The sequence below is a fragment of the Bolinopsis microptera genome, chromosome 8 (genome assembly GCF_026151205.1).
Source record: "Bolinopsis microptera isolate Bmic1 chromosome 8, MBARI_Bmic_1.0, whole genome shotgun sequence".
NCBI classification, from domain to species: Eukaryota; Metazoa; Ctenophora; class Tentaculata; order Lobata; family Bolinopsidae; genus Bolinopsis; species Bolinopsis microptera.
Genome location: NC_087079.1, coordinates 7,676,893 through 7,702,743, shown reverse-complemented (window position 1 = coordinate 7,702,743; position 25,851 = coordinate 7,676,893). Strand labels below are relative to the sequence as shown.

The following is a 25,851-nucleotide window of genomic DNA, read 5'->3' as shown; positions in this document are numbered from 1 at the left end:
CTCGTCAACATACCTTTGTAAACTTCTTGTCCTCGTGTAATTATTTTTATCATGTCATCAAAACGTCTAAATGTATGACAATGTGCTATGCTAGTATGCTGCAATGTTCAATATAACATAATAACCTGAACTTGCATAATACTCAATATCATATTCAGTGTTTCATAGGAATATCATCACACAGTGCATGTAGCTAGTATGTTGTTTGTACTGAAAAGTTTTGTACTATATGACTATTGCTGAAAGCACAGTGTAAGGCCTACACGGACCGCCTCTAACTAGCCAATCCCTGTTTACATGCCGTGTAGCAGGGGACTAGAAAAAGCTTAATTAGTAAGCGGCGCATAGCCAATATACTATACTTCCATCATTGAGTATATAACCAACCAGAAGGAAAATTTCCTTGTGTTTGGAATCTACCAAGACGAAAGTTGTACAATCCAGCGAAATTCCGAAGAATCATTCCAGTAGACTAGGCGCATTGCAACCACAGCCACGGAAATACTTATGAGTATTGCTGAAAGCACATATTATGTATATTGTATAATTATCAGAGCTATTTAGCCTAAATATTCTAAACTTATTGTTAACCAAACCTATATTAAGAACTCTTTTACATATCCCAATGCTCCAAAAAAAGTTGGGGAGGGTTCTCCACTTGTTTTATCTGATTTTATTAGAAGTATTATTGACTGACAACCATCTCCCTCACACCAAAGTGCTGAGATGGTCAGATTGGTGTATTCCCTGCAGAATAGTACTGGTTTAAGCCTCCAGCCGGCTTGTTGGACCCGGCTTCCGCCGGGCCAACTAGTTAATATGTTTGGTTTACTATTCTGAAGATCTGTCAAATGTTAGTTTTGTATGATTCTTGCCCCGAAGGGCATTGATACTGTGCAAAAGTTATATATATACCGGCGTATTCTAGAAAATATTTTCTTGCATTCCAAGTCTGACAATCGTATAATCGTTTATACTGCTCATTATGACATGTCGTGTATCTAAATATCATCTAGATAATACTCAAGATTTAGTTTCACTCTCAATCACCAGATGCTCGTTAACATACCTTAGTAAACTTCTTGTCCTCGTGTAATTGTTTTTATTGTGTCATCAAAACGTCTAAATGTATGACAATGTGCTATGCTGCAGTGTTCAGTATACCATAATAACCTGAACTTGTATTGCATAATACTCAATATCATATTCAGTGTTTCATAGGAATATCATCACACAGTGCACAGCTAGTATGTTGTTTGTACTGAACAGTTTTGTATTATATTATGACGTATATTGTATAATTATCAGAGCTCTTTAGCCTAGATATTTTCAACTTTTTGTAGATGAATTCATAAGCATACAAGTTTGATGACAAAACACTTGAAAAAATCCCATGATATTTTTTTAATTTAAAAAAAGGTGGAGAGAATTCTCTCCTTGTTTGATTGATTTGTATTTAAGGCTGACAGGCAACCACCTCCCTCACACCTAGGTAGTGTGACAACTAGGTGACACTGGGATTCGAACCCTGGACCTCCTGCGCAGAAAGCAGAAGCTCTAACCACTAGGCCACCTAGCCATATGTAGATGCTTGGGAGATGGCGAATTGGTGGCTACTCTGCAGACATTTGCTGGTCAATTAGCCTCCAGCCGGCTTGTTGATTTTCACACGCCGAATCAACTTGTCATACTGAGAACTACTGTCCTGTAATCCTCAATATAACAATCCTCAATATAACAACGGCAACCTTAATGTGCAAAAGCTAGATATATACCCGCTTATTCAAGAAAATATTTCCTTGCATTCCAAGTAGGATAATTATCCCATCTTTTGTACAACTCATTATCACATGTTAAATACTTGGTAATCATCCTCACGAGACAACTTAGACACGTGTCAAGGATTAGTCTTAAATCACGTGATCCTTATGCTTGATAATAGTTCTAAGTATTATATTTTATAGGAATATTATCATATTATTATAAGTTATAACTTTATAATAGTATACACTTTATTGTTGGTATACGCTGTTTGTGCTCAAAATGTTATCATTTATCATGAAAATATGGTCAAAACATTGTTATCATAATATCATCAGTGCTGATCGTTATTTTTATATCAACACTTTTGCTTATTATTTTATCAACTCTTGTGAATGGTATACACGCCTCTTCTTTTTCATATTCATCAACATTAACGATGGATAATGACTGACAAAGAAAGATTGACTGTTGAGATTCCAGAAACAAATAAGTCATCAATATTACTAAACTTCATCTCGTAAAATTCTAATGCTTCATCAAGAGATAACGCTCATTTTTCTTATATTTGGGCAGACAGAGTACAATTTGGGTAGGTTGGAATAAGTTATCTGCAGTACAGTCTTCTTGGCAATGAAGGAGCTGAAAACATCGAAAGCAAGCCACAGAGGAATATGGTGTGTTTTTGTGCCTTGTTTGGGGTATTGCAGCCCTGTTGAAGCCCTGTTGAAGGTTGCTGGAGTTTCTATGAGGAGATGATGGAGGTGAAAGGTGAAGTTGCAAGTAAAATGTCGGGGAGTGAGTATATGTTTTAGTGCCGAATGGATGATGACCATTATACTATTAGTGCCGAATAGTATAATGAGCTAAGCCGGTATACATGTCTGACCTGGAGGTATCTGAACTAAAGTGGCTTTATTCTTGTCTTTTGTTCCATCATCGACATTGTTAACAATTTTCTTGTGAGTCATAACCGACAATTAGTCCATATTGCACACAGTAGGTTGAAGAATATGATATTATAGTGTAACCCTGCCTACGGCGTGATTCCACAATCCACTGTCGCAGTTGAAAATCGAAAGTCGAAACCCGCATCATTTATGGCGAAGTTTGCTAATTTTATACCGCTGGATAGAGCATGCGTCACTTTATCATTGTTTCCATACATGGATTGTGAGTGGCTGCAGATATCTAATGTCATTACCTCATGGATAATATAACGTTATGTTATGCTTCTTAGTTTCCTCAGAGTTTTTTCAACACTATACTGAAGAAACCTGTCTCATAACTCTGACAGTCTGACAGTCTTACTGTATCCGCGATTAAATAGTACCAATATTACACACACACGGATGTTTCACTCTTGACTTTGAAAGTTTATTTTATTTTGCCAGTAAATTGAAGAATATGAGATATTTTGCTAGTAAATCAAAGAATATGAGGTATTTTGCCAGTAAATCAAAGAATATGAGATATTTTGCTAGTAAATCAAAGAATATGAGATATTTTGCTAGTAAATCAAAGAATATGAGATATTTTGCTAGTTAATCAAAGAATATGAGATATTTTGCTAGTAAATTGAAGAATATGAGATATTTTGCTAGTTAATCAAAGAACATGAGATATTTTGCCAGTAAATTGAAGAATATGAGATATTTTGCCAGTAAATCAAAGAGTATGAAATATTTTGCTAGTAAATCAAAGAATATGAGATATTTTGCTAGTTAATCAAAGAATATGAGATATTTTGCCAGTAAATCAAAGAATATGAGATATTTTGCCAGTAAATCAAAGAATATGAGATATTTTGCTAGTTAATCAAAGAATATGAGATATTTTGGTAGTTAATCAAAGAATATGAGATATTTTGGTAGTATATCAAAGAATATGAGATATTTTGCCAGTAAATCAAAGAATATGAGATATTTTGCTAGTTAATCAAAGAATATGAGATATTTTGGTAGTTAATCAAAGAATATGAGATATTTTGGTAGTAAATCAAAGAATATGAGATATTTTGCTAGTAAATCAAAGAATATGAGATATTTTGCTAGTTAATCAAAGAATATGAGATATTTTGCTAGTAAATTGAAGAATATGAGATATTTTGCCAGTAAATCAAAGAATATGAGATATTTTGGTAGTAAATCAAAGAATATGAGATATTTTGCTAGTTAATCAAAGAATATGAGATATTTTGCTAGTAAATTGAAGAATATGAGATATTTTGCCAGTAAATCAAAGAATATGAGATATTTTGGTAGTAAATCAAAGAATATGAGATATTTTGCTAGTAAATTGAAGAATATGAGATATTTTGCCAGTAAATCAAAGAATATGAGATATTTTGGTAGTAAATCAAAGAATATGAGATATTTTGCTAGTTAATCAAAGAATATGAGATATTTTGCTAGTAAATTGAAGAATATGAGATATTTTGCCAGTAAATCAAAGAATATGAGATATTTTGGTAGTAAATCAAAGAATATGAGATATTTTGGTAGTAAATCAAAGAATATGAGATATTTTGCCAGTAAATCAAAGAATATGAGATATTTTGCTAGTTAATCACAGAATATGAGATATTTTGCTAGTACCACGTGTGTTGGAATGATTTATCGCGTGGTTTCAGTTATATTTCATATTAATCCGATGACAGATTCTAATGGGGTGTCAAAGCCAAATAATATATTAAACTGTATAAATAATATTTATTAAACTGTATAAATAATATGCCCATGATATTATTATATATAATATATAGCGTTTGAATTTAATTCAATCAGCCGTGTGCTGAACGGAGTTCATTACCAGATTGCATCTCCAAACCTTCATCTAATGTCCTGTGAGTCTCACATAGCTATAGGCCATAGGGGTATCTCAACATTACTATTCACATCATATACCCATTATAGCTTAGGGGAGAGTGTACCCAGTACCCTCTGTTAACGAGGGATAACTTCCAGGCATTTCAATAAAATATGTTGTACACCATTTATCAACAAAGCTACACTGTACATCAGCTGGCTAACATAGCGGTTATTAGCCAGGAACAGTGCTAGATAGCGAATGTGTAAACGACCTGTTCAAACTACAGTATTGTATATTATATAATATAAATAATATACAGAATTTAACTATGGGTTCAATCAAACAAATGTTTCAATCATAATAATATATATCGTATGTCAATACAAATATATATATTATATATTTGTATTGACATACGACTCGTTGTTGTTGTTGTTGTCAATACGAGTCATTACACCATTAGTCATTACACTATTAGTCATTATACTATTAGTCATTACACTATTATTCATTACACTATTAGTCATTACACTATTAGTCATTACACTATTAGTCATTACACTATTAGTCATTACACTATTAGTCATTACACTATTAGTCATTACACTATTAGTCATTACACTATTAGTCATTACACTATTAGGCATTACACTATTAGTCATTACACTATTAGTCATTACACTATTAGTCATTACACTATTAGTCATTACACTATTAGTCATTACACTATTATTCATTACACTATTAGTCATTACACTATTAGTCATTACACTATTAGTCATTACACTATTAGTCATTACACTATTAGTCATTACACTATTAGTCATTACACTATTAGTCATTACACTATTAGGCATTACACTATTAGTCATTACACTATTAGTCATTACACTATTAGTCATTACACTATTAGTCATTACACTATTATAATAGGAGGAAAACATGCTACCAAATGTAAAATACCACCAAAATATCAAATGACAGCTGATCTAGTGTTTGCATATTATTTTCCCATTTGACCTTGAGAAAAACCAAAAGGATCATTGCACGTGATGGCACCCTAACATTGCACGTGATGGCACACTAACTCCTGGTTGGAATGGAGACAGAAATAGATCGTATACTGTATAGGTGTAAAGCCTGAAATTCAAAAAGGCGCACTGTGCTCATAAGTCATAAATATGACTGTTTATGCAGAAATTCAACCTGGTTTGTAGATTCATTTACCCAGAAAACTGCATGCAACAGAATCCGTCATAATATTAATATTATAATCATCTTGAGTAAAGGATACAAGTAACTGCCCCTGTTTTACGACGTCTTCTTTTCCATAGATTTTCTTCGGCATTGTAGTGAATTACTGACCTGTATGTATATCAATTACTTCATGTAGTTTGCAGTGAACAGAGAGTTACTTTAGTACAACTCATTCCACTAAGTGTACTCTCTCCGAGGGTGGTACGGGGTACCTAAAGAACTGTCTCATGTTACGTCTCCTGAATAGATAGACAATGGGTTTTCGTAGGAGTGGCTAGGATTGAAGAGAATGCTAAGAAAAGAATACCTCGGACAGGGGATCCTGAGAAGTTGATTGTTCGAATCAAGGCTATGATATCTTCTGTTATAATATGTAAGAATTGAAGAAGAAGAATTAGTATAAAGAATGAAGGCAGTACATTGCTTGAAATGCCCTTTGTCTGCACTTATAAATCTCTTCTGTGGCGAACTAAGGGGCGTGAGATACCTCAATACTAGTACTATAACAACTGTCTAGGATATGTATGTCGGATAAAGATCCTCGCAACGCTCGGACACTCTAGTGTAAAACCTACTATCCCTATAATAAACTTAGCTAGATTCTGCATTGAGAGGTCCTTGACGGTATTTTAGTATTTTAAGCAATAATAACTGTACATCTACCCGCAAAGCATATCGACAATAATAAATCAGCATTGGAATAGAAGGATTGTAATGAAGATACCAAGAACTAAACGTTTTCTTGATGTGCTGATACGTAAGGCAGTGACGACACTAAAAAGCTGTAAATATTGTGATTAAGTGTTTGAATTATGTAAAATCTGCTTCTGCAAACAACTGGGTACAGCTTTATGGATAGTAATATAATATAAAGTAATTCAGATAAATTAATGGATTTAAATAGGATTATAAATTAATGGATTAAAATAGAATTATAAATCTCCATATGTTTCCATTAGAATTACATTTAGACGGTATAAGTTGCACGTGTGTAAGTGTTTGTTATGTATAACTTAAAACTGTTTTAAGTTCTAAGAAACCTGCACCGATTCTCAGATTCCTTTTAACTAGGTTCCCTTACAAAGCATGGAAAACCTGTGTACAGGCTTTTAGTTTAGTGTATAATTGGCAGTTATAACGAATGTACTATGCATTAGCCTCCAATACTACTAGTAGCTTACCTTCTTTGTGTGCTAGCAGTACGTGTATTGACACAGCTCCTTTCTGATAAATACAGGTGGCTCGTGTAGCCTAGTTTGTGTATACGGACACGTTCATTTGAGTTTGAGGATATTGGTAAACAAAAATGATAGCGTTTTCAACGATAGTGGCTTAATTTTGACATCTATTAACTTAGCACGTTCAGAAGTTCTGAACATTAGCCACGTAACCCATACTCCCATATGCACTGCTCAGAAAGAAAATCTATTGTTGTTAGGCACTATAATGGTTCAAATGTCACATTTTGTGTGACTTAGTTAACTGCAGTTGTCTAATTATAATTACTTGGCCTAAAATATAGTAGATTAGGTCAATCTAACAATTATGATACAACATTGGTTAAAGGGCACGGATCAAACGGTTACAAGGCAATATTTGGGTAACTTTGTCACACTCAGAATACCAAACCTCTATTCTACTGTGAGGTGTCCTCAAAAACCTTTTAACTCATTATTTGATGGTTGATCTACCAATCATAGCCCTAACATATGTTGTTTCGAATAGTTAGCTAATACAGGCACTTGGTTATTGGGAAATGAGGTTAATTCTGTCACAATATATGGAATTTTAAATTTTGGTGGAATTATTTATATCCGATTTTGGTTTGAAAGGCGGGAAAACTTTACATGATGACAATGTAGTTGATGCAAGTTAAGATCAGTTGATGTTTACATTGTCACAAAAAATGATACGAAATCGTAAATAGGTTAAAAACAATGATTATAGAATGAAATAGTCTCTTATAATAACTCTTATAATGACTGATGTGACAAAGTAAACATGTCTTGCTCCTATTTTGAAGATCTATATATTCTATGACTCTATTAGAATTCAACATTCTTTCAGAAAAAAATCGGTAGAATATTGTCCAGAACATCAGAGCTCAAGTTTAACAATTTTAGATTAAATTTGTTAAAGTCACCAAAAATGTGACAAAATTAACTTTTCCTGCCCCAAAAATTTCAAGATAGTGTGTAAAAATTAGCATAGGCTGCCTTATTACCTATATAAATCAATCCAAACTACGAAAAAGATCTGTTAATCTGATGACGATTACCTAACTCTAATAATAACTGATGTGACAAAGTAAACATGTCTTGCCCCAATTTTGAAGATCTATAACTCTATTAGAATTCAGCATTCTTTCAGAAATGATTGGTAGAATATTGTCTAGAACATCAGAGCTCAAGTTTAACAATTTTAGATTAATTTGTCAAAGACGCTGAAAATGTGACAAAATTAACTTTCCCTGCCCCAACAATATCAAGATAGTGTGTTAAAATTGGCATAGGATGCTTTATTGCCTATATTAATCGATCCAAACTACGAAAAAGATCTGTTAATCTGATGACGATTACCTAACTCTTATAATAACTGATGTGACAAAGTAAACATGTCTTGCCTCTATTTTGAAGATCTATAACTCTATAAGAATTCAGCATTCTTTCAGAAACGATTGGTCGAATATTGTCCAGAACATCAGAGCTCAAGTTTAACAATTTTAGATTAATTTGTCAAAAACGCTGAAAATGTGACAAAATTAACTTTCCCTGCCCCAACAATATCAAGATAGTGTGTTAAAATTGGCATATGATGCTTTATTGCCTATATTAATCGATCCAAACTACGAAAAAGATCTGTTAATCTGATGACGATTACCTAACTCGTATAATAACTGATGTGACAAAGTAAACATGTCTTGCCCCTATTTTGAAGAGCTATACCTCTATAAGAATACTATGTAACTTTATCATCAATGAACTAGTTATTTTGCCAGCAAGGAGCTAACAGAGTTATAATAATTTTTTGTGACGAAATTACCCTATTTTTGACCATGTTGCGGTAGTTTAATTGTGACACTATTAACATATTACCACCCGATAATGATTTATGTGACTGGTGCGTGGTACTAGCAGTTTTGTTTGATCCATAGTACGTAATATAAGGGGTTTAAGCTGGTATATCATTATTTGTTCAATTTCACACATGTTCAGATATCATCAAGATTATGTGACAAAGTAAACTTGTTTGTGCCTTCTGTGTTTTAATTCCTTACGACTATATGATATAATAACAATTCCTAGCACTTCCAGGCCATCAAATAAACCTACACTACTCAGCATTGCTTATCAGGGTGCCCTAAACATTCTTCACATGTTTTCTTAAATGTGTGACAGAGTAAACCTGAGTGCACCATCTAACGAAAAAACTCGTCAAATATGTAGGTAATGGTCATATGTAAACATCCAATCAACTGGACACTCAAAAATTTGGTCAAAAACGGCAGTAAGGGGTCCATATTTACTCCGTCACATGTTTATAGTGTGACAATGTAACCATTTCCGTGCCGGCCGTATTTAAGCGATATCTTATCAGCTGATTAAGATATCGTTAAGTGACAAAGTTAGCCTAGAGGATGAGACGATTATCCTAACCATCAAGGGTTTGTGTAATTTCATAGTGTGACAAAGTCAACTACACTGTGCCTTTTAATAGGGTCACTTATATTTACCAATATCCTCAAACTCAAATGAACGTGTCCATACACTACACAGGGTGTACCACATAAAGCATAGTAACTATTTGATTGTGTAGTTTGTGAGCTTATTATTATCCTACTACTAGCTCTCTAGAGCAGCTAGAGACCGTTCTGACTGAGAGGGTGTACCAAGTTGCTATCAGATAGTGCAGTAAGGGGAGTATTCTTTGTACTGTGGACTATCCTGTTATTAGAGTATTAGGATATTGTGGATATATTACATTTATACAGAGACATATCCCCCATTGTTTCATTACGGTCTATAAAAAGGATAGATGAGATACTGTTTTGAAACAATTGTGCTGGCCGCACTGTTGTGGTGCTGTAAGGGGATATAGCACACGAGGGGGAGGGGGGGGGGCACACGAGGGTTAACGGCACACGAGGTTATTAGAGGATAGCAGCTCAGGAAGGTAAAGGAGATGATATAGAAGGTCAGGGAATAGTAGGTTTGGGAATAGTAAGTCAGTAGGATCCATTAAATTTGGATATTTTAGTTCCGACTACAGAATATGTTATGGCTAGGCTTAACAGCTTAATGCAATAACGCCGTCTAATTCTAAATAACAAAATATTATTGTTACAAAATACAATGCTCTAGGTACCATATCGTCCCCTTGGCAAATATTGCTATTAATTTGATATTTAATGGATGTTTTTCAGCAAGGAGGAAAAGGACTAGCACTAAAACCCGAGATATTGAGAAGGGAATGTTACCACTACTCCTTGGAAACGGAGACCCACATAGCTGGCATCCAGCCAAAACATCTCAACATTCGGGTAAGTCACATAGCTGGCATCCAGCCAAAACATCTCAACATTCGGGTAAGTCATATATCTGGCATCCAGCATAACCATCTCAACATTCGGGTAAGTCACATAGCTGGCATCCAGCCAAAACATCTCAACATTCGGGTAAGTCACATAGCTGGCATCCAGCCAAAACATCTCAACATTCGGGTAAGTCACATAGCTAGTATTCATCATAAACATCTCAACAATCTGGTGAGTCAAATATTTGGCATCCAGCCAAACAATTTCATTAGAGTATCGTATCTCTGACATTCTAACTTATTATTTTAACTTAGTTCTGCTAAGTACTAGTAAGTACTACTTTAATGTGTCAGGATGCCATTGCATCACTTACTTTCAAAGTTCTTTAACTGCATCACACTTGAGTTGTAAGTTGAGACTCAATAATACTAATACTTGATTAAATAAGCGGCAGTATCGTTATTGGCAAACTATCCACAAAACTACACGATTGATTGCACTCAGCGTGTAAACCTCGGTGCGTAAAACCCTCGTAACTATTACTGACATGAAAATAGTTCAATGTACTGAACATTCTTCAATGAAATGTGCCTCTGATAAGACTGCTCATACTAAGCGGTGTCGCTTGTAAATTGATTTTCTAATCGGTTCCAATTGTCAAAACAAAGATGCGCCGCCTCACAAATATCTAGACATACCAGGCATTTAGTCATAACATCAGATGCAGGTGACAATATCTTCAGCTCTTCTCTGAATAACTGAATAGAAATAATATATATAATAGTGAGAATTATTATGATAGTGGGTCATGCAACTAATCAACTATATTTTCTCCAAAATCAATAGCCAGATTAATGGGCAATACGTTTTATTATTACTGGTGATCTTCTCCAAAGTTACCACTGCTGTTTTCTTAAAATTGAGCACATGCACATTGCAAAGCAGTAACATTTTCTTCTTTCAGTTGATAAGTGCACAGCAGCTACCCAAACCAGAGGGGTCCGTCAGCAAGATAGACACAGTGGACCCGTACATAGTGGTCAGGATTATTGGCATTCCTCAGGACTCCCACGAGTACCGCACGTACGCTGTCAAGAACGACGGTATGTGATATCTCTCTCTCTCTCTCTCTCTCTCTCTCTCTCTCTCTCTCTCTCTCTCTCTCTCTCTCTCTCTCTCTCTCTCTCTCTCTCTCTCTCTCTCTCTCTCTCTCTCTCTCTCTCTCTCTCTCTCTCTCTCTCTCTCTCTCTCTCTCTCTCTCTCTCTCTCTCTCTCTCTCTCTCTCTCTCTCTCTCTCTCTCTCTCTCTCTCTCTCTCTCTCCTCTCTCTCTCTCTCTCTCTCTCTCTCTCTCTCTCTCTCTACGCCGTCAAGAACGACGGTACGTGATCTCTCTCTCCAGTACTTTTAATTAAAACCTTATCTTATATGACGTGTTAATTAATGTTACTTATGTTAACGTCAGATGTGAGTGTCAGGGGAGTTTTAGTGCCTGGAACTAATTTCCCAGAGTGATAAAAACGACGTTTTCTGACTCCTGCAAACCCTGTACAATGTACATGCCTAATTAAGTGCAATTACCGTATCTAACCATAAACTGGATATTTTAACGCAAGAGTACACGTCTTACACGGTGTTTAATTTACCATCGTTAATTAATTTCAGGAAAATGTTACTAAAACAGGCCTGCACGAGTCAAACATTCCATTGTGTTTCTCCTCTCACGATACTTTACTCTTATGTATCCTCACTTTAATGATCTTGTCTCAGGTTTTCACCCGATACTTTACTCCTCACTTTAATGATCTTGTCTCAGGTTTTCACTCAATACTTTACTCCTCACTTTAATGATCTTGTCTCAGGTTTTCACCCAATACTTAACTCCTCACTTTAATGATCTTGTCTCAGGTTTTCACCCAATACTTTACTCCTCACTTTAATGATCTTGTCTCAGGTTTTCACCCAATACTTTACTCCTCACTTTAATGGTCTTGTCTCAGGTTTTCACCCAATACTTTACTCCTCACTTTAAGTTTAATGATCTTGTCTCAGGTTTTCACCCTATACTTTACTCCTCACTTTAATGATCTTGTCTCAGGTTTTCACTCAATACTTTACTCCTCACTTTAATGGTCTTGTCTCAGGTTTTCACTTTACTCCTCACTTTAATGGTCTTGTCTCAGGTTTTCACCCAATACTTTACTCCTCACTTTAATGATCTTGTCTCAGGTTTTCACCCAATACTTTACTTCTCACTTTAATGATCTTGTCTCAGGTTTTCACCCAATACTTTACTCCTCACTTTAATGATCTTGTCTTGGCTCAGTTTCACCCAATACTTTACTCCTCACTTTAAGTTTAATGATCTTGTCTCAGGTTTCACCCTATACTTTACTCCTCACTTTAATGATCTTGTCTCAGGTTTTCACTCAATACTTTACTCCTCACTTTAATGGTCTTGTCTCAGTTTTCACTTTACTCCTCACTTTAATGGTCTTGTCTCAGGTTTTCACCCAATACTTTACTCCTCACTTTAATGATCTTGTCTCAGGTTTTCACCCAATACTTTACTTCTCACTTTAATGATCTTGTCTCAGGTTTTCACCCAATACTTTACTCCTCACTTTAATGATCTTGTCTCAGGTTTTCACCCAATACTTTACTCCTCACTTTAATGATCTTGTCTCAGGTTTTCACCCAATACTTTACTCCTCACTTTAATGATCTTGTCTCAGGTTTTCACCCGATACTTTACTCCTCACTTTAATGATCTTGTCTCAGGTTTTCACTTTACTCCTCACTTTAATGGTCTTCTCTCAGGTTTTCACCCTGTCTGGGAAGAAGACGTGTCCTTCTCAATCCTGAACCCGGAGTGCGCGCTCCTGCACATTCTCATGTTGGACGATGACTTTATTGGAGACGACTATATTGGCCAGGTTAGTTTCTGTTTCATAAATATCGCACGACGCCTTATAAGGAAGTCACACCACACCATATAAGCTAACACCATATAGCACTATATTATAAAGTAGTCACAGTTATTGTATCACGTTATTCTTCATTAAACTGTGTGAGAATTTGAATGTATCAGAGTATCAAGCCTTAGTTCATTTGTTGACATCTCATAATAAGATAATAAACGAATAATTGGACATGAATTATCAAACTTTCCATGCCACCGGACGACAAAAGACCGCATCATACTCGCAAACTAAATATCTGGTGCCACATTCTTGCGAGTACTCCGCACTATGTTGTGTACAATTGACGATATACCAAGCGATGTGCGGAATGTTAGTGTCTTTTAGAGCGGGTTCTGAGGAGATGATGCAAAACTATTTTGCGGACATTTTTACCAGGAAAAATTGCCACTTGTAGTGAGTAGGGTCTGAAAGTCTAAATCGGTACACTATAATATAAACTCTATATTATAGTGTGCTGAAATACGTTTAGAAAAGGTGCATTCAGGGCTGTTCCTATCGTATCTAATAGAAATAGAGTGAGGCCTTCTATCATAATCTCAATCGCCAACTCTAAATAGTTCCACTATAGTTATAATAATATGAAGCTAAGACACCAACTGAGTAGAGATTGTAATAAGGTAAAACTGTTTTCTCAAAACATATCAGATATTGGTATCTAAGTATGTGTACTTTTGAGAAAGTCTCTAAAATACATGTTGTTTAATTCTAAAAATTGTATGTTGGAACGTGTGTATGTCATGTTGGAACGTGTGTATGTCATGTTGGAACGTGTGTATGCTAGAACGTGTGTATGCTGGAACGTGTGTATGCTGGAACGTGTGTATACTGGAACGTGTGTATGCTGGAACGTGTGTATACTGGAAGGTGTGTATACTGGCACGTGTGTATGCTGGCACGTGTGTATACTGGAAGGTGTGTATACTGGCACGTGTGTATGCTGGCACGTGTGTATACTGGAAGGTGTGTATACTGGCACGTGTGTATGCTGGAACGTGTGTATACTGGCAACTGTGTATACTGGCACGTGTGCTGTGTGTATAATAAATGTATACGTTAGAGGTTGGAAGTGTTGAGAACCTGAAACCTTACTAGGGTCTGAAGTCCGCAGTTCCACATTTGGGAGTGTACAAAAGAGTAAACTGATTGTAGAGTGCTGATTGTAAACTGAGATATTTCTCTTTAACAGCACTCTACTAGTACTGACTATTTTGTTTGCAACGCAAGTGAACCTACAAATATCCGAGAATAATAGGAAATTAAATATAAATCTGGAATATCTGTATTATGTAGCACCCTTCTTTCCCAACCATCCTATAAAGCTATAAATCACCTTTTTAATCTTTATAAAAGTTGTATGATATTAAAATATGCATCTTTGCCTAATATATAATCCTGTAACAGGCGGCCTGTTACAGGCCAGTCTTCGTGGGTAGCTGCACTAGCACCTCCAAAAATAACTTTTTATTGGACAAATTAACGATTTCCCTCATTGTTGGCTAATCCTGGAGCAGGTAAAAAGTTAACCACTCTCGTGGGAGGTCCTAACCGTTTATAAATGTCACCCTGAAATAACTTTCAGGTGCTGGTACCGCTGAAAACAGTTCGACAAGGGTTCCGTCACCTGCCGCTGTGCGCGCGGGACGGCTCTACCCTCGAGCCAGCCTCCGTCTTCGTGCACATCGACCTCAAGGATCAGTTGGACATCAGTATCAAGAAGGGGATTGTTAATGCTAAGAAGAAAGCCATTGTACCGCCCAAAACTGAGCGGTTGCGAGAAACTGGGCTCCCTAATATCGGTAAGAGCGTCTTCATTTCTGTCAACATTTTAAAAGAACTTTATAATTGTATTTACCAATTACTGATGAGTGGTTCAAGTTATTACAAATCAATTATCTGATTAAAAATCAATTATATAATTATAATGTAATTGTGTGTTACATGTCGATATGTTGAGGTGCAACTTAAAAATGTTTCCGACACTCCATTAGCCAGTCGCCATGTCGCACCGAGCTTCATATTGAACATTAAACAAATTTATTACACGTACCTATCATTAATTTGATAAACTTACAATCTTTTATTGTCCTTAGTTAATTATAAGTCTTATAATTATAATTTTATATAATTTTTTGGCTCCAAGGTTGTAATTTAAACATAATTGTAATACTGTGGTCAACGAAGAATCATTCTGGATTATTCTACAATAGTGCTGCATGGCTTTAGGTTTGTGATACCCAATAACTCGCGGCAAACCTGAAATTAACACTGTCGGAGCAAATTCAACATGTTAGCTCTATAAAGCTATAAGTGATAAGTCACTAAGGTGGAAGGGGAGTACTGCCTATTTGTCCGCTCATTTTAACAGCAAATTGACTTATGACTGTGAGAGAGGGCCCCCCCTCCTCGTCAAGATAGCAGTGTGATGTGAGGAATAATATTCTGGTTGAATCTTTAACCGCTTACGATGAATTTGTCGGTCCCTCCCTTTTATTCGGCCCCTTCCTACAACATCAGATATTTATTATTTGGATTCAGCTGAGGTATTAGATATTAAATATGCATATTTTATTTCCAGCTATATGGTAACTTAGATATTATAGAACATAATGAAACAGTTTTACCAGTTTTATGTCAGTACCATATCCGAGGGGGGATCCGAGGATATGGTGTAACCTTATAATAGATTACCTGAACGAACACTTAAAATGAAATTGAATCCTTTAACTGAGTTATGGATGATTTATGATTATGATCAGCGATGCGCCAAATTGATACCGTATTATACGATGGAACGTGCCAAGTGCCAACACCCGAACATTGACAATTAGTCTTAATAAACTCCCTGACTCAGTGTATTTTCAGACTCCAAGCTGAAAGAGAGTCAGGCTACACTGGATGTGTTGACCAACCTTGTCTTAAGGTTCCGGACCTCACTAGTAGAGTTTAAGATCTCATCTGGTCTCGACTGTTTCGCTCACGTCAGACACTGTCTTCGTTTGCTGGACCTCCGGCTTCAGACAAACGACTGTTCTCTTTCTATCAGGTGAGTTACTAAACCCCTCCCTCCCTCCCTCCCTCCCTCCCTCCCTCCCTCCCTCCTCCCCTCCTCCCTCCATTCCTCCCTCCCTCCATTCCCTCCCTCCCTCCATTCCCTCCTCCCTCCCTCCCTCCCTCCCTCCCTCCCTCCCTCCTTCCCTCCCTCCTTCCCTCCTCCCTCCCTCCCTCCCTTCCTCCTTCCCTCCCTCCCTCCCTCCCTCCCTCCCTCCCTCCCTCCCTCCCTCCTTCCCTCCCTCCCTCCCTCCCTCCCTCCCTCCCTTCCTCCCTCCCTCCCTCCCTCCCTTCCTCCCTCCCTCCCTCCCTCCCTCCCTCCCTCCCACCCTCCCACCCTCCCTCCTTCCCTCCCTCCCTCCCTCCCTCCCTCCCTCCCTCCTTCCCTCCCTCCCTCCCTCCCTCCCTCCCTCCCTCCTTCCCTACCTCCCTCCCTCCCTCCTTCCCTCCCTCCCTCCCTCCCTCCCTCCCTCCCTTCCTTCCTCCCTCCCTCCCTCCCTCCCTCCCTTCCTCCCTCCCTCCCTCCCTCCCTCCTTCCCTCCTTCCCTCCCTCCCTCCCTCCTTCCCTCCCTCCCTCCCTCCCTCCCTCCTCCCTCCCCCTTCCCTCCTCCCTCCCTCCCTTCCTCCCTCCCTCCCTCCCTCCCTCCCTCCTTCCCTCCCTCCCTCCCTCCTCCCTCCCTCCCTCCTTCCCTCCCTCCCTCCCTCCTTCCTTCCCCCCTTCGTTTGCTGGACCTCCGGCTTCAGACAAACGACTGTTCTCTTTCTATCAGGTGAGTTACTAAACCCCTCCTTCCCTCCCTCCCTCCCTCCCTCCCTCCCTCCCTCCCTCCCTCCCTCCCTCCCTCCCTCCATTCCCTCCCTCCCTCCATTCCCTCCCTCCCTCCATTCCCTCCCTCCCTCCCTCCCTCCCTCCCTCCCTCCCTCCCTCCTTCCCTCCCTCCTTCCCTCCCTCCCTCCCTCCCTCCCTCCCTCCCTCCCTCCTTCCCTCCCTCCCTCCCCCCCTCCCTCCCTCCCTCCCTCCCTCCCTCCCTCCTTCCTTCCCCCCTTCCCTCCATCCTTCCCTCCATCCCTCCCTCCCTCCCTCCCTCCCTCCCTCCCTCCCTCCCTCCCTCCCTCCCTCCCTCCCTCTTTCCCTCCCTCCTTCCCTCTCTCAGTCTGTTCAAATATAACTAAGTAATTTCTGGCCAGTGACCAAATTAAATTACTTTCCAGACGGTAGTCAAGTTAATGGAAGGTAATATAATAATCTACAGACACTTCACTAAATGCGGTGTATCGGCGCATACTTCTAGGTACAAATAGCATACTGCTCTGAAGTTGAATCTGAATTACGTTAACGCTGCATACAATATTAGGGTTAACTGGTTTCACGCGGAATGCTTGAAATACCTTACTTATCGTTACTTATATAAGTGTTATACTTATTATATATATATTATACCTTACTTGTCGTAACTACAAATCGTCAGCACTTGTGACATTTTGAGACGTGTTCCGAATGACGGACGGTTTGTCTAGCTACTAGCTAGGGTCTAAGATACTAGCTCTAAGACATCGAGCATTAGACAAAATTACAATTAGTAATTACAATTAGTAACCAATTAAGTCGAAATCAAATCTCTGTCTTTACTAGATAGTCTGTCTGTTGGAACTGAGATTTAATTAGCCAACGCCCACTTTTAATGACAACAGACTTAGTAAAATACGAAAGTATAACAGCATAATATCTCTCACACTGTTCTGCTTTGTCACTCCTTATTTGGGCACCACGTGGTTCCACTTTCACATTCCCAACAATCCTCAGTGAGGACGAAAGTCGAGGTGTCCCCAAGTTATCTGTATCTGGGGTAGTCCAGGTGGCAGCTGTGCAGAAAGCAATACAAGCTTTTGATAATATGACCGACTCCATCCACCAAATGCAGGTATTAACATTTTACTGTATTGACATTGTAAACAGGTATTAACATTTTACTTAGCTTCCTTTTTATTATAAATCATGGTTTGTTGCTCGGACTGGAATGGTATTGTCTGGTTTAATGAGAGATTGTGGAGGTTACTCTTTTGTCCGTGTACTCAGTGTCCTCCGTGTCCTCAGTGTCCCCTCCATAGCTCTAGTCAACGTCCATTAATATTGGTCCTGTCACAGGTCCTGTGCTAGTAACACTAACCTGGGCATGAACTGGACATGAAGTTGTGCAAGGTTGATGGAAAAAATGCTAAAAATGAAAATGAACCCCCATTTTCTTTCAGACGGAGGGTGACTCAGCTCTGGAAAAAGTAGCCTCTCTCATTACAAACTTCGATATGTACCGGGTAAGCTATCATTTAATTAGCAATATCAATATCATTCATTAACATTAATAAGTTTAATACTGAATATTACACTATTAAATAGTAAGTGCACTTAAGTGGTCGATCTAATTAAATCCAAATAGACTGAAGCGGATATTGAAGTTCCGGGTAGACCACGTAATCATGACGTGAGCGCGAAGTTTCTACCTTTTTATGTCTTTTAAAGCACATCAAAGTTTTATATACTACAGGGTGGCCCAAAAGTGACTACCCACACGCAACCTTTTAATAACTCAAAGCGTTCTCATTTTATGACGAAAATAGCGAAAAAGAGGGAGTGTCACGCCACGCCCACTGTAATTGGGCGTGGCTTACGAAACTTTCAGGAAATCTAAGTTTGACCCATATCTATAATCTCTGAAATTTTGGTGCAATTTGGAGACGAATTACGTTAGTTATTAAGAGGTTGCGTGTGGGTAGTCACTTTTGGGCCACCCTGTAATTTGGTTTTATCGAAGTACCTACGTACTATGCAGTCACTAGAATCACGTTTCATAACGCTGAACTTATTGAATATTTCTTTCTTTGCGTTTTTCAGCATTGCACCAAAGTTTTCATTAATCATTTTCACTTTTTTATCCCTCCTCCTCAATGCTTTCTGAGACCCTGTCTATATGTTCCAGTCCAATTCATCAAAGAAGTGTTATCTCTGAACAGTCCGAACAACAATGCAGTTAAGCACGTTTTAACGCGGTTAAAATAGTTCATTCCCTCAACAATCTCTACCCAGATAATATTAATTAATTAGTTAATTAATAAGTTAATTAAATAGTTGAATTCGCAGAAGGAACTGATGGAGTTTGTGGAGGGTAACGCTGGTAAGAAGATGCAGAAAGCATTGCAGAACTACAGTCATAACTTGTGGTTACTGAGGGAATATAGGGAGCTGTACAACGACACTCTTCTAGAGAAACAGAGAATGTTACAACATGTTAGTTAGCTTCTCCCTTATTTATTATTTTCCTTCCTTCTTCCCTAGGCTGGATTGTACAAATTAATGTGTAAATAAATAGCTATATATCCCTGAAGAACCTATTCTACGAGTTCTCGCCATTTGTCTCTTACAAGGATATTAATTAAAGTTGAATTTCTCAAGATCATTAATCAATATTAAACTAAATGGGTTACTTTGATGATTGCCACAGCCAATTTGAATATAAGAAATAACATAAATTGTCATTAAACATACCATTCAAGGTAAGTAAAGGTAAACTCTAAAATTAACCGTATACCTGAAAACAACTACCTTGTCAGTTTGACAAGGTGAAACAATTTGGCTCATAAGTTGAATATTAATGATATTAATATAAGCTATTTGAAGGTTCAACTCACTGCTTATTTAACTTGTGTAACTCATTGTATTGATAAAGTAGTTCTAACACAAGTCTGCGTAAGTACTACTTACTTCGACTAATTTATAAGACATAATATTTATTAGACATATTTATTCATGACATTTAAATTAATAAATGGCTGCACACTCGTCCTGCAACTTTCTCAATCGTTTAACAAAGTAACATAGTAACCACACAGTGGTTATTACCTTTTAGTTTAATATTACTGCCCAGTTTTATGATCTGCTACCACTTAACTAAACTCTAAATATTAAGTTAATGACTCCATATTTTCACATTTATTCACCGCAACTTTTGGGCAGATCTACGCGCATACCAGTTCCAAGATTAAACGGGGAAGCTGGATGTTGAGGAAAGCTGGAGCCCCTGCAGCAAAGCTGCTAAGTATCTCAGAGAACAGCTCCAGTGGCAGTATTGGAGAGGATGATCCGGCCGAGGTCAGTAATTTCTTAACTATTTCTCTTTCCTTTTTCTGAGATTTCGTCGCAAGGTTACCGGGTTTATATTTGGGTGCACTAGGGAGGGATCTTTTTATGACCAGCTTTCCTAAAGAAAGAAGTGTTTAAAGAATAATGACATTTCCACATTCACCTGGGACTTTCTGCTAACACCTTTCTGTCGAACACCTTAAAAGAACATCATGGAACATCATGGAAGAAACTTCCAAATATGATGAATCCAGCAGATTGAACATTATAGTTGCCCTGTGAGCTTGTAATAGTGTAATAGTGCTGTGCTCCGAGCGTTATAATATATCGATAGCGTTATAACTTTATAATATATCGATCGTAGCGCAAAACTCATTAACTAGCCCTGCACTCTGCACTGTGAATATATTAACTAGCCCTGCACTTTGCACTGTGAATATATTAAATAGCCCTGCTCTTTCACCTAGCTTACATTTTTACCTAATAACACTGTTTTATATATTATAATAACATAAACCCGCCACGCAAAGGGTTTATATAACAGATCATCCCGCGCTAGCGGGATGATCTGATAAACACATACGAGTGCGCGCAGCGCACGAGTTTTGTGTTAATATGTAATCCCGAAGCGCCAGCTGAGGGATTACATTTATTTAGCCCTGAGCGTGAAGTGTTTATGGATTATAATTATCTCCGGCGATTTCGACAAGGGATTTATACTTTAGAAGAGAGTGATAAAAGCAGTTCATCAATCTGAATGTCAAACCGATCTGTCATAGTGGAGCAATAGCTTGAACGTTAGCAGGAACAAGAGCTGGAAGGAGAGCAAGCAAAACAATACTATTTTAGGGCACGGACAAGGGTAGCTGGCTAGTCGCCAACTTCTCACGCCACGCGTTGGAGAAATTCCAAGAATTAGCTGCTTTGGCAACTTTCCCAGGAATTTGCGTGTAAAAGAAGTGGACGGTTACGATGTTTCATTTCACGTGGTGCGCTTTCGTGTCACGTGGTATAGACTCGGCGTATGCTATTGGTGGCACGTGGTACGCACGTGACGCGCCCACGTGATCGCGCGTCTAACTGTTCTACTATTATCGAGTTCTAATCAGCAGTATCATTGATTATTGTAAGTCGGAGAATTGAATCATAAACATCAGTTACGACTAAAAAGCGGGCCGGGTTTATACAAATTTCCGGGGCGGGATGATATCACCTTGAGATGTTTATCTAACAGCGGGCCGGGCTGAGTGATAATATGATCCCGCGTCGAAATCCCGGAGATATTTATAATATATACGCCACACAGTTTACTTGTTGATAACTAGTAAAATATCCCCTTTAACTCCCCCTTGATATAACACAAGAAATAAGAATATTACAGCCTATTAGTCTAGAGAAAAGAGAAGGCGAGAATCGTATAACAACATCTTAACAAAGGCTTTATGTGTCGCTGTGTTGATTAATTGGACACTGTTAGGACTTGTTACATAGGACTATTATAATATGCTATATATTATACTATATTATACTATAGCACCTCTAATATAATAGAGTATTCGTAGTGACCAGTAAAGCAGTAAGCAGAGTTATACGTGTTGCACCTCTAATATAATAGTAAGTATTCGTAATATAACTAATATGATAGTAAGTATTCGTAATATAAGAACTTTAAGAAGTTACGGTAAGTTATAAGGTTTAATTTAACATTATAACATTATATAATGTAAGGGTATATTACTTAACATATCCGTAATAACACATATTTAAGCAAGTCTCTGACTAATGTGGATTTAGAAGCGTAGTTATTGGAATTAAGATTATGCGTCAATTATAGGTCTGGGCCCCTTATATAGTTTTGCGTATTATAAGTTGTACATGTCTATTTAATTCTAACAGCTCACAGTGGCCAACACACTCGCCGGAGTGTGTTTTCTAGAGAGAGAGAGAGAGAGAGAGAGAGAGAGAGAGAGAGAGAGAGAGAGAGAGAGAGAGAGAGAGAGAGAGAGAGAGAGAGAGAGAGAGAGAGAGAGAGAGAGAGAGAGAGAGAGAGAGAGAGAGAGAGAGAGAGAGAGAGAGAGAGAGAGAGAGAGAGAGAGAGAGAGAGAGAGAGAGAGAGAGAGAGAGAGAGAGAGAGAGAGAGAGAGAGAGAGAGAGAGAGAGAGAGAGAGAGAGAGAGAGAGAGAGAGAGAGAGAGAGAGAGAGAGAGAGAGAGAGAGAGAGAGAGAGAGAGAGAGAGAGAGAGAGAGATAGAGAGAGAGAGAGAGAGAGAGATAGAGAGAGTGTGTGTGTGTGTGTTATCTCTGTGAGCTGTCCAGGTCTTTAGCGTGCTCTAGGAACTTGTAAATTATACAGGGAGTCATGTATTTGTGAATATACATTCTAAAACATCTTCTTATATTGTGATCATCACGTGTGTCAACATTACCGCTGGTATTTGTCAACATTTGCCTGACGTCTTGTCAACTACAAGCTAAATCAATCGAGAATCATTAAGAATTAGGACGGGAAGTGGGGGAAGTGGGGGAGTAATGAGTATATACCTTAAACAGACTAAGAAATAAGATATATCTAATCTGACATTCCCTTGCAGCCTGAAGTATTTGAGGGATCTACAGACGGTATCCTACGACCCAGCACTAAAGTTCCTACCAAGAGCTCGCTGAAACAGTCCGCCTCCTCTCCAGTTATAGACTACCCAGCTCTTCTCAACTCTACTGAGCTGGAGGTTGGAGATATATAGGGTGACATGCCCTTATATGGTCAATTAGTTGGTCACGTGATACTGTGACATGCCCTTATATGGTCAATTAGTTGGTCACGTGATACTGTGACATGCCCTTATATGGTCAATTAGTTGGTCACGTGATATGTCCTTATTTGGTGAATTAGTTTTGAGACAGTAAATGTGATGATCAACCTTTGAGGATAGAAACTGTCGTCGTGTTGAATCCTTTTTTCATCTTGACCGTTGTGTCTTATCTACTGTTAAAACGCACAATCGCTAGCAGCATTAAGACATGTGTTATTGAATTCTTCCTGTGGATTGTATTTTAACAGTAGATACGACGGTAGCTGTGGTAGTATATAATGACAGGTAAATAGTTGTGAACTTCATTTTCATAGTATCAAGAGTAGATACAGCTAAAGAGATAAGTTGTGAGTTTGCAACTACAAAGATAGAGCAGTTCTTACCATTCAAATACTTTCATTCTTTACACACGTAACGTGTTTATGTGCTTATATTAACCCAAAAACTTGGCCTCTGTCAAAATATGACCGGTGTATTGAGGTTTTCTAAAATTTATTTTCATTTCATAACTGAGCAACCTCCCCCAACGTGATGCCCAAATAAGGTAACCTCCGATCTATTCTGAATTATTTGTTATTGTAAAGTGTTTTGTTTGTATGAACTTTCAGAAGCTTCAAATTTAGTCCTCTCTAATCTGCTCCTTGTTTATTTTGGCGTAAGTAGTCGAGTTACTGTGCTATAAAGTTAACGAGTTTGTGAGTTTGAAATTTAGTGAGTTAACGAGTTTCTAATCCTTTACTAAATTGATCGCCCAAAGTTTTACAAACTTTTCGAATTTCGATCGCAAATTTAATTGCTAATGGCTGTAGAATGTAGATAGTTACAATACTCACGTGATACATTTTGGGCGGGCTCTTTAGGAAGGGCTGATCTTGAGGGATCCTTTAACTTTATCTTTTTCCCTTGACGGCTAATTTTTACCTCTGTTTTTGTCACTCTCGTTAAATTTACGTAGATGAGCGTTGTGCTGGGAGGAAGATTGTATTATTGTCTACTTTTCCGGTGATACGTTTTTGAAGTAAGCCGATAAGGCAAAGCCGAGGAGGCAAAGATTTTCATTTCTCCTGAATTTTACACTTATTCATTCGGATGTTGTGTATTTTCATTGTGTAATAACTTATAATAATATGTGACATCTGCTATACGAGCTTGGAATGTAAATAATCGATATAGTTTTCTGTAATAGAGTTATTATAGCGAAGGGATTTGTTTCTATTGATTTTATTGCATGAGCCTAACCGCAAAAAGTAAATAAAACTTGGATCTCTTCACCGACCTTGTACCGGATGGAACGCGCAAGCAGTGTAAAGCTTACATAATCTACTTCTGTTAGTAGTTAGGTTGGCGGAAATGGTGCGCGCGGCGCGTTATCACGCTTGAAATGATTAACGGGTGATACTCTTAAAATATCTGTTTTGACATACGTTGCATGCCACTTTTCGCGCGCGAAGCGCGCGCATGCCGAAACATGTATCAATGCAATATCTGTTCCATATACAGGACCGTCGACGAGTCCAACTCGGCGCGCGTCCTGGTAGGTTGTAAACCTACAATTGAAATGATTCTGAGTCGTCTTTGGTCTGATATATTTTAACTACCTAATATATTTTAACTACCTGATATATTTTAACTACATACGAGGCCGTTTTGATAGGATGTTGATTGACGATGTCTGATGCAGTGGCGTAACGCTGCCCCGGCCAACCTCAGGGGGCGCCAAAAAGGCGCCCTTTCTCAACGAAAAGTCACCCCTAGGTTTTTTTTCTTGAATTTTATGACCTCTCACTGAAAATAACGCCTTATTGGTGTATTCCCCTGTCCAATTTAGCGCTCAGTCGGTGTGAACAAAATTGTTGGGGTCCTTTTTTGCTCCAGGGGCGCAAAAAGCTGTAGGGGGCGCCAAAAAAAAGGTTCCCGACTTTTCTTTTCTTTTAGGGACACAAAAAATTTGGGCGACTTTTTCGAGCCGCCGGGGGGCGCCAAGTTAAATCAGCCACTAACGTTACGCCACTGGTCTGATGCCAATCCTTCGCAGCTCGGCGTGGCCCAGTGGTGCATCGTGCTACAAGATATGATCAAGGATGCACATATGACATAGTATGTGTAGTCGGTGGCGTGCACGAGCTTCAAGTCGCTCGTGCACGGTGTGACTTCCAGTTAATAGTTGCGCGCTGTGTCATACTCGATCATCGATGCTGGCAATAGTCCAGTCATTTATGGAAATGCATCTGCAAATCTTCAGATACTCACGAAACTTTAAACAGACTTTCCCAAAGGTATGAATAAACGATTTTCGGTTGGAGACATTTTTATTACCGTGGGGAAAACCCAGGAGGGCCACGCCCATATTGACCTAATAATGTAACTGACCCTTTGCTTCTGAAGGTCGTAGAGACTTCATAATAGGCTTAAACGAAGCCGCATATGCATGTTTATATAGAAGTTATTGATCAACACATTGACATGGCCTAAAATCCTTACTTTTCGAGAAATTCGCCAAAAACCATTTTGGGC

The 25,851-nt window shown here is 38.3% G+C and overlaps 1 protein-coding gene across 8 annotated transcripts in view; it reads left to right on the top strand.

Annotated features, from left to right (window-relative positions):
- LOC134819527 (inactive phospholipase C-like protein 2) overlaps positions 1 to 24,538 on the top strand; it is a 101,420-nt gene extending 76,882 nt beyond the window's left edge. For 4 of the 8 annotated variants that reach the window (XM_063829511.1, XM_063829506.1, XM_063829510.1 and 1 more), the window contains 11 exons: positions 10,253 to 10,369; positions 11,328 to 11,466; positions 13,182 to 13,297; positions 14,925 to 15,141; positions 16,208 to 16,388; positions 18,198 to 18,315; positions 18,644 to 18,706; positions 18,829 to 18,873; positions 19,530 to 19,676; positions 20,403 to 20,537; positions 23,119 to 24,538. In XM_063829511.1, coding sequence (XP_063685581.1) covers positions 10,253 to 10,369; positions 11,328 to 11,466; positions 13,182 to 13,297; positions 14,925 to 15,141; positions 16,208 to 16,388; positions 18,198 to 18,315; positions 18,644 to 18,706; positions 18,829 to 18,873; positions 19,530 to 19,676; positions 20,403 to 20,537; positions 23,119 to 23,268 — 1,428 coding nt within the window. In that variant the 3' untranslated portion in view covers positions 23,269 to 24,538. The remainder of the gene's footprint in view (positions 1 to 10,252; positions 10,370 to 11,327; positions 11,467 to 13,181; positions 13,298 to 14,924; positions 15,142 to 16,207; positions 16,389 to 18,197; positions 18,316 to 18,643; positions 18,707 to 18,828; positions 18,874 to 19,529; positions 19,677 to 20,402; positions 20,538 to 23,118) is intronic. The other 4 variants (XM_063829513.1, XM_063829509.1, XM_063829512.1 and 1 more) reach the window with 1 other exon arrangement.
- The last annotated feature ends 1,313 nt before the right edge of the window (positions 24,539 to 25,851 follow it).